Source organism: Ursus arctos, unplaced genomic scaffold (assembly GCF_023065955.2).
Source record: "Ursus arctos isolate Adak ecotype North America unplaced genomic scaffold, UrsArc2.0 scaffold_7, whole genome shotgun sequence".
Lineage (NCBI taxonomy): Eukaryota > Metazoa > Chordata > Mammalia > Carnivora > Ursidae > Ursus > Ursus arctos.
In genome coordinates, this window is record NW_026623089.1 from 68,645,165 (window position 1) to 68,660,301 (window position 15,137).

At 43.7% G+C, this 15,137-nt stretch overlaps 1 protein-coding gene across 1 annotated transcript in view; it reads right to left on the reverse strand.

The window, feature by feature from the left end:
- The window catches only part of LOC113259021 (pecanex-like protein 2), a 261,570-nt gene that overhangs the window by 114,707 nt on the left and 131,726 nt on the right, over window positions 1–15,137 (reverse strand). The window contains exon 20 of the mRNA XM_057308828.1: window positions 3,015–3,156. Coding sequence (XP_057164811.1) covers window positions 3,015–3,156 — 142 coding nt within the window. The remainder of the gene's footprint in view (window positions 1–3,014; window positions 3,157–15,137) is intronic.

Below are 15,137 nucleotides of genomic sequence, written 5' to 3' on the forward strand. Positions count from 1 at the left end.
TCTTTTTCTAGCTAAACAGAGACACCTGGGGCTATGCCTCAATTTCCCTAAGCCTGGAAGGATACTAGGCTCTGGACCTTTGCCAGCATTATTATTATCTTGTCCCAGGATGAGAAGGTTCAAAAAGTGCTTTAAAGCCTTTGTACCTATCAGGTGCAAAACTGTCATTTTTGTTGTCGAAAAGATCTAATGTTGGCAATTCCATTTCCTCCATGTGATATTTCATTGCGTTCAGACCTAGGGCTCCAATTGTTTTCTCTCTGCCCCAGGATGTGCCCAGTGAGGTTTGCTCAAGGCTCTCTGAGAAAAACTAGCCCTTGATTGCATGCAGATTTGGGCTGAGTGGGAATGTTTTCCTATAACTTTAACATAAAACCTTCAGGGTTCCCGCAGCGAGGTTGAGCACTGCTCCATAACCCGTCTCTCTTTTCCAGTGGACAACTAATGTCCCTGAGGAAGTACAATATAAAAATATGACTTTGGGTCCAGTTGCCTTTGAAAACAGCCCAGAGTACAAGAATCAATGTGGGAAGGGTGCCAGCTCAGTTGGTTAAACATCAGCTTTTGGCTCAGGTCATGATCTCAGGGTCCTGGGATTGAGCCAGTTGTCAGGCTCCATGTTCAGTGGGGAGTCTGCTTCTCCCTCTCCCTCTACCCCTTACCTGCTGCTTGTGTATCCTCCCTCCCTCTCTCTCTCTCTCAAATTAATAAAACCTTGGGGGAGGGAGAATCCAGGTAGGATACCAAAGCCCAATGAAAAGGCATCTCAACATATGGGGTATTTCTTTTTTTTAGGGGAGACTGGTCATTTTTCTGGGTTATTCAGGCCAAATCTTGATTGAGGGTCAACTCTAACTGTGACTACGTTCAAATGAAGAGCATTCATTTTATGTTTATTAAGGATGGATGACTGGTTAAGACTACGGAAGATCTTAAGGGCTGATGTTCATAGCCTTTGTAACATTGCAATAGTAATGGTTACAGTTAAAATCTTTCATAGACGATTGTAGGCTCAGCCGAAAGTTTAATAAAGGCTTATGTAACAACCAGTGAACATGGCCTGGGATAGCTGCAAAGCACCCATTTCAATCAGGCTGGGAAATATAAATACCAAAGAAGATATCACGACTCCCTCACTCATCCATTTACCAGCCCCCACTTGCTCATGCATCCACCCAGCGTTCTACCATTTACTAGGGGGTTGGTATTAAAAGTTGAGTAAGAAACAGTGCCTGTGATTGAAGACTTCTCCACCTATCTGGTACAGTGGTTCTCAGTGCAGCCAGGGTGGGGGGGAGGCTTCTGTAGTTGGATACAGGTTTCTAGGTGATACTGACATACGACCTCCGGCTGTCCTGCTTGTGAACAGCTGGTCTAGTGGGGTACTTGAAATTATTCTAAGTCTTCAGATGGATGCCTCAAGAATACGAAGGAATCGTCTGTTTTGGGCTCTAAAAAAATAACACTGCTGGTATCATCTGGGATTTGAGAATATTTGGAGGTACATAGCTAAGGTGCTAGTTCTGACTTAAGTGTCTGGAAAAAAGTTACAGGGGATAGAGAGTATTATTACTCGAAACTGGACTCCCTCCAAACTATTTATTTGACTCTGCCTGATTCCCAGTCCTTGTGTCTGTTCCCTGCCAACAGCCGCAACCGCTGGGTTGCAGGCTTAGCTTGAGGTCCCAGTCGTGATGTTGGAAAGCGACAACTTTAAATCCTTCAGCTCATTACCCCGGGGCCAGCACTGGTATCTTCTTTGCCACTGTGGTGCTGTTTGTGAGCCCTCGTTCTAGAAGCTGAGGCTAGGAGGTCACTGGGGTCAGCCAACATTGTGCATACTGGAGACACCTGCCACTAGAAAAAGCACTTGAGTTTCTGCATGGGGAGGCATCTCCTGGGTTCAGTCGCACCCACACTGCACAAGAGGGCTACATTCCCAGTGTCTGTGTTCTTCATCCAGTGAGACTGATTTTCATCCCCGGATCTGAAGTCGAGGATTTTAAATACCAGAGGGCATGACTTGCCCTGACCTAATGGAAACAGGTCTAAACTGCAAGGAGGGCCGAGTCTGATAAAGACGGGAAGGTAATATCATCATTTCATTTAGTGCCTGCTCTGTGTGACTATGAATCTATTCAAAATCCAACAGAGTATTCAAATGCCTTTTATCGCAGCTTGCTCAGTCTTTGGCAAATATTAATTAATTTGTCCTCATCACACCCTGAAGGGAGGAGGAGGTTTGAATTAGTATGCTTGCGATTATGCATGCGAGTTGACTTGGGCGCATAATGTTTAAGTAACGTGATTTAATAAGCAAATCTCAGAAAGAATCTCTTTTGCATTCCCCTCCTCAAACTTATTTGACCAGAAACTTCAACCTTTTGTCGGAACAACAAATCCACCGATTATCGAGCAGGATTTCCATTTGCAAATTCAGAGTTAATTTTAATGTATGAAAGCAGTAACTCAACTGAGCACCGTTAATGCTTTGCAAAAACACGGGGCACTTGACGGCATGACGTCTCTGTGCTCCATTTTTTTTAATTGGGAGACTTCTCCGGATAAATGCAGAGAGAGCTGTGACAGTGATTAATCCCCCCCTCCCTCCAGCACAAAATGATAGAGTATTCGCTAAACGAAATGACACGAGGGCATTCGTAAAGCTCTGAGCATGATGGTAGGAACTCCAGGAGCCCCCGGCATCATACTGTGCTTCCGTCATCTTATTAAAGCTCACTGACTAAGCTTTTGCAGGAGGATTTTCAGAGCGACTGTCATTTAGTCACGACATCACTTAACGCAGATCTACGTTCTTTTTCAGCCCGGTCACTCTACAGTAACCATCAAGCTCTAGCCAGTCTCAGGAAAAGCCCACCGTGGCTTCCTTACACGTGGCCAGGACATGAGTCGATGCACGCTGGCTTCCGCTGCAGCCTGTTTAGAGAAAGCTCACTGGATTTTGAAATCACTGTGATCGAAATCATGATGAAAATAAACCGTTATCCACTTACTGGGTACCGAGCCTCCGGTAATTGCTGATTGAAAATGCATCGATAGTGAGGGCATTCAGAATTATTGCTGGGTACAAGATGTATTTTTCAAAACACTGAAGCCAAACATAGAGTCTTTCAAACCACATTAAATGGGCGACATCTGAAAGAAACACAAAAACCACTTAGAACAGCCCCTGATCAAGTTATTTTTCTTTAAGTGCATGTAATAAGAAGTAATATCCCCCCTTTAATTCAAAAGCTGCTGATCCAGACTCCAGATATTAGACATAATCTACCAATTTTCTTTCCAGGCAGCAACTCTAAGCTTTGTTTCTACATACATCATAAATAATAATATACAGTAATATAGGCCAGTATTCCCATTTTTCAAGTCAAGTGATTTTTCCATATATAATTATTACTGGCACAATGAAATAAGCTGTCATATAACATCAAGGCATCTCAGAGTAATAAGGGTAGACAGTGAAGGATGAAGAACTGAAAAACAATCCAGGGGTCCATCTCCTCTTAAGCTGGAGATACTTCCAAGGCTGGGCTTTCTTCTCCCTCTTTTTAGTCTTTAAATCTGCAATCAAACTAATGAATCATCGAACTTTACACAAAAAAATTAAATTAAATTAAATTAAAAAAAATAAATAAATCTGCAATCAGATCCTCAGGCAATATATACAAAGAAGAGAAAGCTGATCCCCAGGCCCCATCACAATGAATGAATGTGTGACATTCTTGGGAACCCTCATGACAAAGGGGAATGAAGCCTATTCCCACAAGGCTAAGGTTTTGAGTCAGACCAGTCTGGGTTTGCATTCAGACTCTACCAACCACTGGTGTGTGATGGTGAACAGTTGACTTTTCTTCCTGAGCCTGTTTTGTGTGCCCTGCCCAACCCTGAGTCTGCTACTGGGGATGTGACGGCCCCTCTTTCCATCCACTCATGGCAGGGGAGAATCTGCTCTACCCCAAGATGGGGTAATATGGAGCGCATACTTATAGTGCCACTGCCCATCTCTGACTACTCTTCTCTGTGAGGAGGGGGAGAGGTGGCAGGGTGGAGCTCTCCTCTGCTTCTGGCTTCTGTGAGGAGAGCACACTTGGTTCAGCCCAGGGCCCGAGGGGAGGCCTATCTCATTCCCCACTGAATCTCTCTGCTGGTCACTGTGAGGCTGACGTGGACCCCAAACCACCAGCCAATGGCCAGGAAAATGAACCAGATATGCCGGGGACACAGTTCCCTCCACAGCAAGACTCAGAGGCCAAACCTCCAAAGGGCGAAGCTGACTCCACTGAGCTTCTGGACTCACATTCTTCCACCATTTATAATAAAAAAAACTTATACCCCAATAATCTATCATAAAAAACAAGAAAGCCATATAGTTTTTACATTATTTGAATTGCACAAGAATCATCTCATGAAAGACAAACAGGTCACACTCACCGTGTAGAGTGACACAGCAGAAATGGGCTGACTCCTCCCGGTGTCTTAACCAGTTTTAGGAGACAAATTACCTGCTTCTAACATTTTTCACTGGGACTTTATACAAAGGGTCTCAGGAAGCAACACAAACAGGTACCATACACACAGAATCGGAAACTGATATTTTACTTTTTTGTTTATATGGCTTAGCTATTTATGCAAGAATGTATTATGACAACTCAAAAACACCAAAGCTATATTCATTTGATTAAAAATATGAGGCGAGGTCGGCATTCAGAAATCTTACTCAAAAAGAATTAATTTGAATGCGATAGGAATGGTGAAGACAGGTAGAGTGGGAATACCTCATGACATGGGAAATAATAAGAACAAACATCCCAATGATTAATTTAATAAGTAGAAGAGAGATGCAATGAGAAATTATCAAGATAAAAATAAAAAGAAATTTTAGTGGCAAATGAAACAGGGAGGAAGACTGGCTATTTACCCAAAGAAAATGAAAACACGAATTCGAAAAGATCCATGCATCCCTGTTTACTGCATCATGAGTTACAAGAGCCAAATTATGGCAGCAGCGCAACTGTCCATCGCCTGACGAATGCATAAAGAGGAGGTGGTATATGTATGTGTATAATATATACATATTAGAATATTACTCATAAAAAAGAATGAAATCTTGCCATCAGCAACAACATGGATCAATCTAGAGGCTGTAATGCTAAGTGTAATAAGTCAGTCAGAGAAAGACAAGTATCATGATTTCACTCATATGTGGAATTTAGGAAACAAAATAAACAGAAAAAAAGAGACAAACAAAAAACCAACTCTTAAATACAAAGAACAAACTGGTGGTCACCGGAGGGAAGGTGGGTGGGGGAGGGGTGAAACAGGTGAAGGGGATTAAGAGTACATGTATCCTGATGAGCACTGAGTAACGTAGACAACTGCTGGATCATGGTATTGTACACCTGAGACTAATACAACACTGAATGTTAACTATACTTCAATTTAGAAAGTATACATACACCGTGGAATATTACTTGGCCATAAAAAAAGAATGAGATTTTTTTTCCATTTGTGACAACATGGATGGACCTTGAGGGCATTATGCTAAGTGAGATAAGTCACAGAGAGACAAATACCATATGATTTCACTTATATGTGCAACCTAAAAACCAAAACAAATGAACAAACAAACAAACAAAACCCCAAAACAGACTCTTAAATACAGAGAAAAAACTGGTAGTTGCCAGAGGGGAGTGAGAGAGGGGCTGGGCGAAATAGGTCAAGGGTATTAGAGGTACAAACTTCCATTTATAAAACAGATAAGTTACAGAGCTGAAAAGTATGGCATAGTCAGTAATATTCTAATAACTTTATATGGTGACAGATGGCAACCACACTTACCGTAGTGAACACTGTGTAACGTATAGAATTATCTAAGTTATACACCTGAAACTAAAACAACATTGTATGTCAACTATACTTTAGTAATTAAAAAACAGCAAGGACATTGGGTAGGGATATAACTTTGCGTATTCTTAATGGTCTATGTGTAGTGTTTTCTGGTGTAGATTTGGAAATGGATTATTTCATAACGAATTAAGTTTTTTTTTTTTTACTTATAATTAATGAGATCTAGGTATATTATGTATTTTACAGAGAGGTAAAAGGGTTTTTATCTTTTGTGAAAATATATGAAAATTTAGAAACACAAATCTTTATGATCTGTCCCCCATGTCCTTTAGGCAAATGACATTAACCCCCAGTTCCTGGAGAAAATTGAGGCGATTAGGCAACAATTGCCTAATCCTCCCACCCTTCAACTACCAATTTATTTATACTCACATCTGCCTTCTCAGTTCTCCTGAGGCTGAGCTCCCACTGATGCTCTGGGTCTCACTCCTCCTGACATCTGGTTCAGGAGTCCCCCCCTCCAGAGGAGCTCTTTCCGACTGGCAAGTGGCAAGATTCCAGTCTTTGCCAAACTGAAAACTTACTTTCCGCTCTGCACCTCCTTCTTGTGCTCACTCTGCCCTTTTCTGCACAGTGTCTTGAAAAGGCTGGGAATGTCTGACAGTCCCGGGCCCTTGTCTCCTACTTGCTGCTGAAACTTCTGCCCCTGGGTATTTGCAGCTACGCCTGCTCAGAACAGTGTAGGAGACAGCCACCTGAGCCTTCCTAAATGACAAATAACAGATCCTTCTCGGTCTGTCTCACTGGATCTTTCTAGGCACGAAACATCACTGGTCCTTCCTTCTTTTTATTTATTTATTTATTTACTTATTTATTTATTTATTTATTTTTAAAGATTTTATTTATTTATGTGACAGAGAGACAGCCAGCGAGAGAGGGAACACAGCAGGGGAGTGGGAGAGGAAGAAGCAGGCTCCTAACAGAGGAGCCCGATGTGGGACTCGATCCCGGAATGCCAGGATCACGCCCTGAGCCGAAGGCAGATGCTTAACGACTGCGCTACCCAGGCGCCCCCCTTCCTTCTTTTTAAAACTCTCTGTCCAGGGGCACCTGGGTGGCTTAGTCAGTTGGGATCTGCCTTCGGCTCAGGTCATGATCTCAGGGTCCTGAGATCGAGCCCGGAGTTGGGCTCCCTGCTCAGTGGGGAGTCTACTTCTCCCTCTCTCTCTCTCTCTCTCTCTGGCCCTCCCCACCGCGTGTTCTCTCTCTCAAATAAATAAATAAAATCCTTTAAAAAAAAATTTCTTTCCCCTTCTCCCTCTCCCTATACCCCCCTCACTCACATTCTCTCTCTCTCTAAAAATAAAATACAGTAAATAAAATAAAATAGAATAAAATACTCTCTGTCCTTAGCTTCCCCATGCCACCCACTCCTGCTGGTGCTTAAACCTTCCACCCTACTCTTTCCATTTTCTCTGCAAGCTCCTCTTCCCTTTACTTGGTCATTTGCTTTCCTTGGACTTCTCTATTTTTTTCCTCTTTTTCTTGAGCTGATGCTCTCAACACCCTAACTTTAATGATTATACCCATGCTGACGACACTCGGATCCGTAACTCAACCTTCCATCTGTCTCCTGGCCCCCAGATCTCAATACTCAACTGAATAGCTTCATCGTCTGACATCCCTAAGGAATCTTCAAATACGTGTCAGAGGCTGAACTCGTCAACCCCCACACAGCTGCTCTTCCTGATGCATTCTTCATCTGATGTAACGACACTCGCATTCACTTTGTCATGCAGGTAATATATCTTGGAGTCGTCCTAAGTCAGTTCTTCTCAATCATACCTGCGCGTTGGAATGACCTGGGGACAAGGCTGAAAGACACTGTCCGAGATCTGCGATGCTCAAACTTCGAAATGCAAATAATTCGCTTGCTAAAACGCAGAATCTGAGCTGCTGGGTCTGGAGCAGAGCCAGACATTCTGCAGCTGCTACTGTGTCCCTCTCTGGAGTCACAATCGTCACTGGCGCACTCACATTCTATACCTCACTGGCTACCTGAATGAGCCGCGCTGGAGTTTTGAAAACCTTTTCATTCAGCTTTTTCATATATGGAAACCGGCACAAATCGTACACGTTAGAGCTGCGTCCCTAGCACCTAGATGAAGACACGCTCTTGAAGCAACCCTCCCACCTGCTTACAGTCACTGCTCCACGAGGTAACCCCTGCCCCAACCCCAAACACCACTGTTTAGTTTGCCTCCTATTCTCTTGTATCTTTTGCTCAACAATTTTCGTGACATCCAGCCACCTCTGTGTGTGTCACTGTCATCCGTCCGTTCTCACCGCTGTGTAATAATCTGGGGGAATATATACAGGTTATTTTTCCAGGCTACTGTTCATGGGCATTCATTTTGTTTTCAGTGTATAGCTACTCTGCACAGTGCTGCCTCGAACATTCTGTTACGTGCCTTCTGATAAACACGCGTACATTTCTGCGGGGTACAGATCTAGGTAGAGAATTGCTAGGTGATTAAGTGTGTGTATAGGAAGTTCAGAGAGATTTTCCAAAGCTACGGAGCCAATTTATACTCCCACAAACACTGCAGAGAGCTCCTTCTGTTTGTTCACATCCTTGCCAAAACATTTTCTCCCCCTTTCACTTTAACTACACTGTGGGTGTCGAGTGCTATCATATTATGGTTTTATTTTGCATTTCCCTGATGACTAATGTGGTTAAGTACCTTTTCATATGTTTACGGGCCATGTGGATACACACTTTTGTGAAGAGGCTCAATGTGTATCGCCTGGTTCTTTCCTCTCCAATAGGTCTTTTCTTTACTCATTACTAGGATTATACGACTTCTCTTTACTGATTTTTAGGGGTTCTTGGTATATCTCAGGTCTGCGTCTTTAGTCAGATACATGCATCGGAAAGCTCTTCTCCCATTTTATGGGTTATCACTCTCTTAATAGTACCTTTTGTAGACAAGAAATACTTGATTTGAATATGTTCCAGCTTCTCATTTTGTTTTTCCTTTTGGAGTCTTTTGTGATCTGTTTAAAGACAAAGATCACGACCACATTCTCCTAAGTTTTCCTCTTAGACTTTATTGTTTTATCTTTCACATTTAGATCATCAAGCTATCGAGAACTGACAATTGTGTATAATGTAAGATAGGGATTGAGACCAATTTTTTTCCGATGGGGATACCTAAGTGACCACCACTATTTATTGAAAACAATTTCTATTTCCTCCTGCACAGCAGTGAACTACACTGTTACGCATGTCTTTCTATGTGCTGGGTGCCTTCCTGCAATGTCCTTCTGTATTTCCTACTCGAGAAACTCCTAATCTTTTCATGGAATCTGGCATCTGGCCATCTGGAACTTTCCTTGCCCCCTCCCCACCCCTTTGCCATTATTCCCAGAACAGTCGCTACCACCGTTTGCCAGGACAGCTCGCTCCAAGTGTTCATCCCAGTAGAAGGGTTTAATCACCAGCAATGTTTAGAACTGTCAGTACACGGTGAGAGTAAAAAGGGGGCCAAATTTTAACTGGCTTTATCACTGTTTTCAAATTCTTGATAAACAGTGCATCTCCCCCTTTCTGCCTGGACCCTGGGTGGACCCTGGCATCTCCCCAGCATCAGGGGATCCACAGCACCTCCATGTAGGGAGTACCTATGAGGCATCAGCCAGACGCTGAGCTCGGCATACTGTATACATTACTTCGAGTTTTCAGGCAAAATACATTATTTGTGCCATCACTATGCACTGTGAATTCTATAATTACAGTACCTGTCACACTGCGGAGTATTCATTTAAATATTAATCTCCCCACTGGACTTTAGGTTTGTCAAGAGTAGATCTTGTCTTCAAGACTAAACCATGTCTTCATTAGTTGAGTCTGTCAAGTCCTTACGGAACACCTGGCTTACAGCTGGGGTTACATAAATGTTCATTTACTATCTTATCCTTTTTGCGTCCAGAGGAACTCTGAATAGTTAAATTGAACAAAGAGAGGCTTAAAACAGCAGCCCCCCCCTCCCGGCCCAGAATTACTTTCTGAATACAAAACGAAAAGCTTTCGAACTCTAGCATATTAAGCAATCTTTCCTATCTTAGTCTCTCATAAAGTACAATCCATTACATTTAGGTTTCCTTCCAGATTATTTTTTCTGATTTCCCAATTTATATTGAGAAAATATATGTCAGTTTGAGGCCGTCACATCAAATGCAACTCCGCCTGCTTATAAAAATACATTTACAGAGTTCTATCAACATTTGTCACCAATTCGGAGAAACATGACAACCTTCGCTAGATTGCTGCAAAAATATGTTAATTAAGGAAATACAAGCCAACCTCATGCTGCGGGGCTGTTAGAAAACATTTGAATTAAAAGAAACATTTGAGTAGCTCATCACCGTAGAATGCCCGTTTTTGCCATTTGGACGGGGGAGTGTGATCCAGGCTTTTAAACGCTCGTCGCATTTGCTTTTAGACAATGATGTTTTCCAGTGAGTGGGGATACGGCTGCTTTGAGGGCAGGGACACCATCCCACTGCAGACTTCCCAAGGATTTACTGCAGCTAATGAAAACCAAGATGGGTTTTCCATAAGAATTTTAGCTGATCCATCCCGGAGAGACATAAAGCAATGAGTTTCCAAAAAACAAGCTCTAATAAGCTCTGAATTCACCGTCCATGCCGTTCCAAATATTTGAGAGCGAAAGTCCTTATTCAGTGAGATTTCACCCTCTGTGGTACCTGGGAGGGGCGGGGAGACATATGTGTGAAACTGTATCGTAGACACACTTTGAGGCAGGTAGCTGAGATATGCAGGCTCTCGGAAGTCTTCCCTTGTAAGCACCATTCTGCTGCCTGACTTCGGAAGAGCTAAGTCATAAGAAGTGCATTCAGTATGGCCCTGATAACATCTGTGAACAGCTAAGGCCTTGGATCTTTAAGGGTCATCACGGGTTCTCTAGTTAGAAGCCAACTGATGATAGCTACAATGGAGCTCTACGAAGGATACGAAGAAATTCCAAAGAACTAGAAACCAACTCATGCAGAAGTCACTAAAACTTCTACCATTTTTTTAATAGCACCCTTACTCAACTGAGCTGGAAGCCAGGTCACACTGCATGATGCATGTCTCGTTTACTACCCGAGGGGCTGCCTGGGAATGAAGGTGACAAGCGAATGTTAGGCAAGCTCCCACGTGCAACCGGCTGGTGGACCCTGGATCTCTAGATGCGAGGACAGAGAGTGCCCTTCACGGTGTCCGCACAAGCCCAGGGACGCACATTGTATGCTGGGGGAAAATCATTCTAGGTAAAGATGCATCCCGAGGCATGGCTTCCCCCGCTGATGTTCCGACAACATCTAGCCAAAGCAGGGGTGGAGAAGGATGTGGAAAGGGGGGTAAAATAAATACGTATGAATGACAGAGTGGAGAGCAAATCCCAGAGGTCACCACCTCCAAACTTTCGACTTGGGATTCTGCTAATCCTTTATGTTGAAAGAAAATTAATGTCCCTTTAAATTTTACTTACCTCTAGACTCCTAGCAAGTTTGGTAATGCATTCCAATGAAATGTAACAATCTCTAGGGCACTTGGGTGGCTCAGTCAGTTAAGAGTCCACCTTCAGCTCAGGTCATGATCCCAGGGTTCTGGGATCAAGCCCCACATTGTGCTCCCTGCTCAGGGCGGGGGAGCCTGCTTCTCCCTCTTCCTCTGCCCCTCCCCCCACCACCACCACTCGTGCTCTCTTTCTCATGCTCACTTTCTCTCAAATAAATGGATAAATAAATCTTTAAAACAAGAAATGTTACAATCTCTAGATTGTTTTCGTACTGAATGTTTATGTTTGGAAGCGGAGGGGAAGCAAATAGAAAGATGAATAATAACACAGGAGGAAACTAAAACCAGAGCATTATTCCAGAATTCTGATTGCTCAAAGACTAAACTCAATCCTTTCTTATGGCATGACCACGGAAAGCTAATAAAAAGGAAAGCTCACAGACGCAGTAGCATGATAAATATGTTTCTTAGGGCCCCAAACTGCTTCAGGATTCATACAAAGTCAAGTTAAAAAGAAAATCTTCGCAATGGTATTTTATAACAGTCTTTTTGTAATGCCCTGAATACGCACAGAGGCCATAAAAAGACCTTACTTGAGCATTAGTATTTCTCTTTTCCCTGGAATATTAGGCCCGTGAGGAAAAGAATGCAAACTAACTATGCCATTTACAAGTTATATACGACTTATTACAAGAGAGCACTTTAAATTTTCTTAAAGGCTTTTCAGGTTGTGTTTTACTTAGATGCTTATGCTTCCAAAATAAGTCCTTCTCGATAATTAAAAGTGAATCAAAAATCTTCAGGATGTTTTTATCTTTAGGGAGATAATTTTCTCCGATTCAAATCTTGAATTACGATTAAAGCTGCAAGGATACGTGGCCTCCTGCTTTGCAGGAACCAGGCATGTTCCTAAGCATTTCCAGACGTGCACAGCTCGGTTCAAATGGCCCTGTCACCCTGAGGCATCTCAGGCAGAGACACCCTGCAAAATGGAATTACCACATCGAGGCCGGTGGAACCCCCTTATTATCAGCAATCGTTTTTCCCTATGAGTGCTTCTCCGTCCTGTCTTTCTCTCGGGGCCACATCTCAGCTTGTAAAGTCCTTAGTGCTAGCATGTACATGGGTCATGGTGTATTCTCCACAAACAGGTCTCACTTCCAAAACTAGTAGCGTGAAGAGGGTAAGTAATCATTCTTAAATGTAAAGCAAACCACATTACGCTGCTGCTCAAAGCCCTATAATCCTGCTTAGGAGAAACCCAAGGTCCCATGACCTTTCCGTTCCCATTAGCCAACACACGGTGTGCCCGTGGCTTCGTCTCCTGCCTGGGATCCTGGGATCCCATTCCTCCCCTTTGAGGGCTAACCCTGTCTTTCTCCTTCAAGCTTCGAATTAAATGTCACTTCCTCAAAGGAGCCTTTCTCTGTCTCTCAGATCTCAATCAGGATCCCTTTAGACTCCTTCCTTGCGTCTTCATACTCCTGCCCTTCACTGTCCTTTAGACCCTGTACATGGGCATTACTCTGCGTGAATGTCCAGCCCTCTGCGACAGCCAGGGGGCCGGGCCTGTCTTCCTCCATCATCTTCGTCCATAGGAGCCGCTCAGTAGCTTCACGCAACATCTCTGATTAATTGACTAATAACTCAGTGAACAAAGGCAGACACCCGGTGGGACAGAGGGTGAGAAGCTGGGGCACCCCCGGTGTGGCACCAGCTGCCTTGCCGGGCTTCAAGGTGTAGTCCTGGCCACAGTGCATTTCCCTTCTCAGCAGGTTCCACCCAGGGTGAGGCCACGGCGGCCACACTCCCCAGCTTATCCCCAGCATTCGGCACCGTCCCTGGCACGCGGTGGGTCCTATCATTATTTCTGAACGAATCAATACCTATTATCAAGTCAGGCAAACCTCTCAGAGAAATGCAAGGTAGTGAAGAGCAACAGTCAGGCAGCAGAATATTCAAATTTTTCAAGGAATACCACTTTTAGTTGTTTCTTTAGTGGTTTTTTGCTTTGGGTCATACTAGGAAAATTCTTTTCCTCTCCCCAACCAAGATTATATAACTTGACCTATATTTTCATGCAGCTGCTATTCTGGTTTTTCTTTCTTCTTCTCCTCCTTTTGAAAAATGTTTTAAATTTTTAATCCATCTGGAATTTCATTTGATACGAAGTCTAACTCAATTTTTTAGAATGTTTAGCTCATTTTCCCAAAACTTCCCACTGATTTTTTTCATTAATTCAGTGGGAATACAAATGCATCCTTCATATCTCCTCAAAGGCACAGAGGAGCTCTCTGGAGAATCAGTGCAATAATGTGCTTTCTCCTCTTGATAGAAAGGTCCTCTGCTAATATAAACCCATAGTATTTAAAACTGAAAACACTATTGAAATCTTTTATTACTTTTTCACATGAAGAAGTTTAGGTCAAAAATTTTCATGTGAAAAGCGTTCAGAGCAACTTTTAAAAGTTCTCCCTATGAGCAGAGGAAAGAAGATTCTTCTCGTTGGGAAGAGCAAGGCCTACGCACTTACTGATTTTTGCATTCTCAACACCGAGCACAGCACCTAGTACCTAGCAGGTACCAGGGATGTCTAATTTACAAAACCAGATCTTCTCCCCCAAGTCAAGTGTGATTTGTATGTTACTTAAATTACAAGCTCACTCGAAAACACGGCTTCTGAATCTCCACTGGCATCTCCATATCTCGTCCTATCGCAGAGTGCTCTGAGGCTTTATCTACTTCAGACAAGACCCTAGGGGACGTACATCAGGGAGGCCAAGTCAGCCATTCATCACGGTGACCTCACCAACTGCAGCTGCAAGCTAACATCATCCCTCCAGATGGCCAGCTTTGGCCCTTCCGTGCACGCCCGTGGGGCCAACAGTGCCCAAAGCCGCTGCATTCCATCCTACATGAATCATATGCCTATTTAGACTTCCCGGTTGGTAGTGGTACTTTTTCTACACTTCTCCAATTACTGACCATTCATTTGACTTCCACATTGCTTGAGACGTATCGGCAGTCTAGGAGAATCCCACCAGGTCCTTGGGTAAACACTCTAGTGGCTTGCTGGAGAGCTGAGGTTAGCAGCTGACCACTGAGCTGTCCCCAAACCCTCTCCAGCCTGATGCCGGCCAGCACCGGCCTGTGCTGAGTCTCCAGGCCTCCTTCAGCCTCACTCCCCTTTGAGCAGAGGTACCTGGGTTCCACTTCCCATGTTTGCTGCTGCAGGTGTGAGCCTGGTTCCACTCCAGTCCCCTGCAGCCACCCCCAGCCTTGTGGAGACCAACACGGAAAGCTAAGTTCCCCAGCTGACGAGAAGGAGGCCAGCCAGCATGGGAGAGTGCAGAGGAGCAGTGCCTGGCAGGGAGGGAAAGAAAAGGAGAGGAAGAGAGTGTGCGTGAAAGGGATAACAACAGAGGGAATAATTAATCAGGCAGGCTTCCACCCAACAGGCTGTTTTTTGACACCTCAGCTCTGAGCCACTTTTTGGGCACCTGGAATGTACTTTCCCATGGAAGCATCATAGCACATGGGACTGTTACTCAGCTAACACTCGTTCAGTTCATGCTTCAAACTATTTTTGTTGCTTTGAATTAAAGAGACTTTGCAGGGTACTCCAGGTCTGTAACTACCACCTGATGTTGGCATCTTTTTATGTGGGGAAGAAATGGGATGA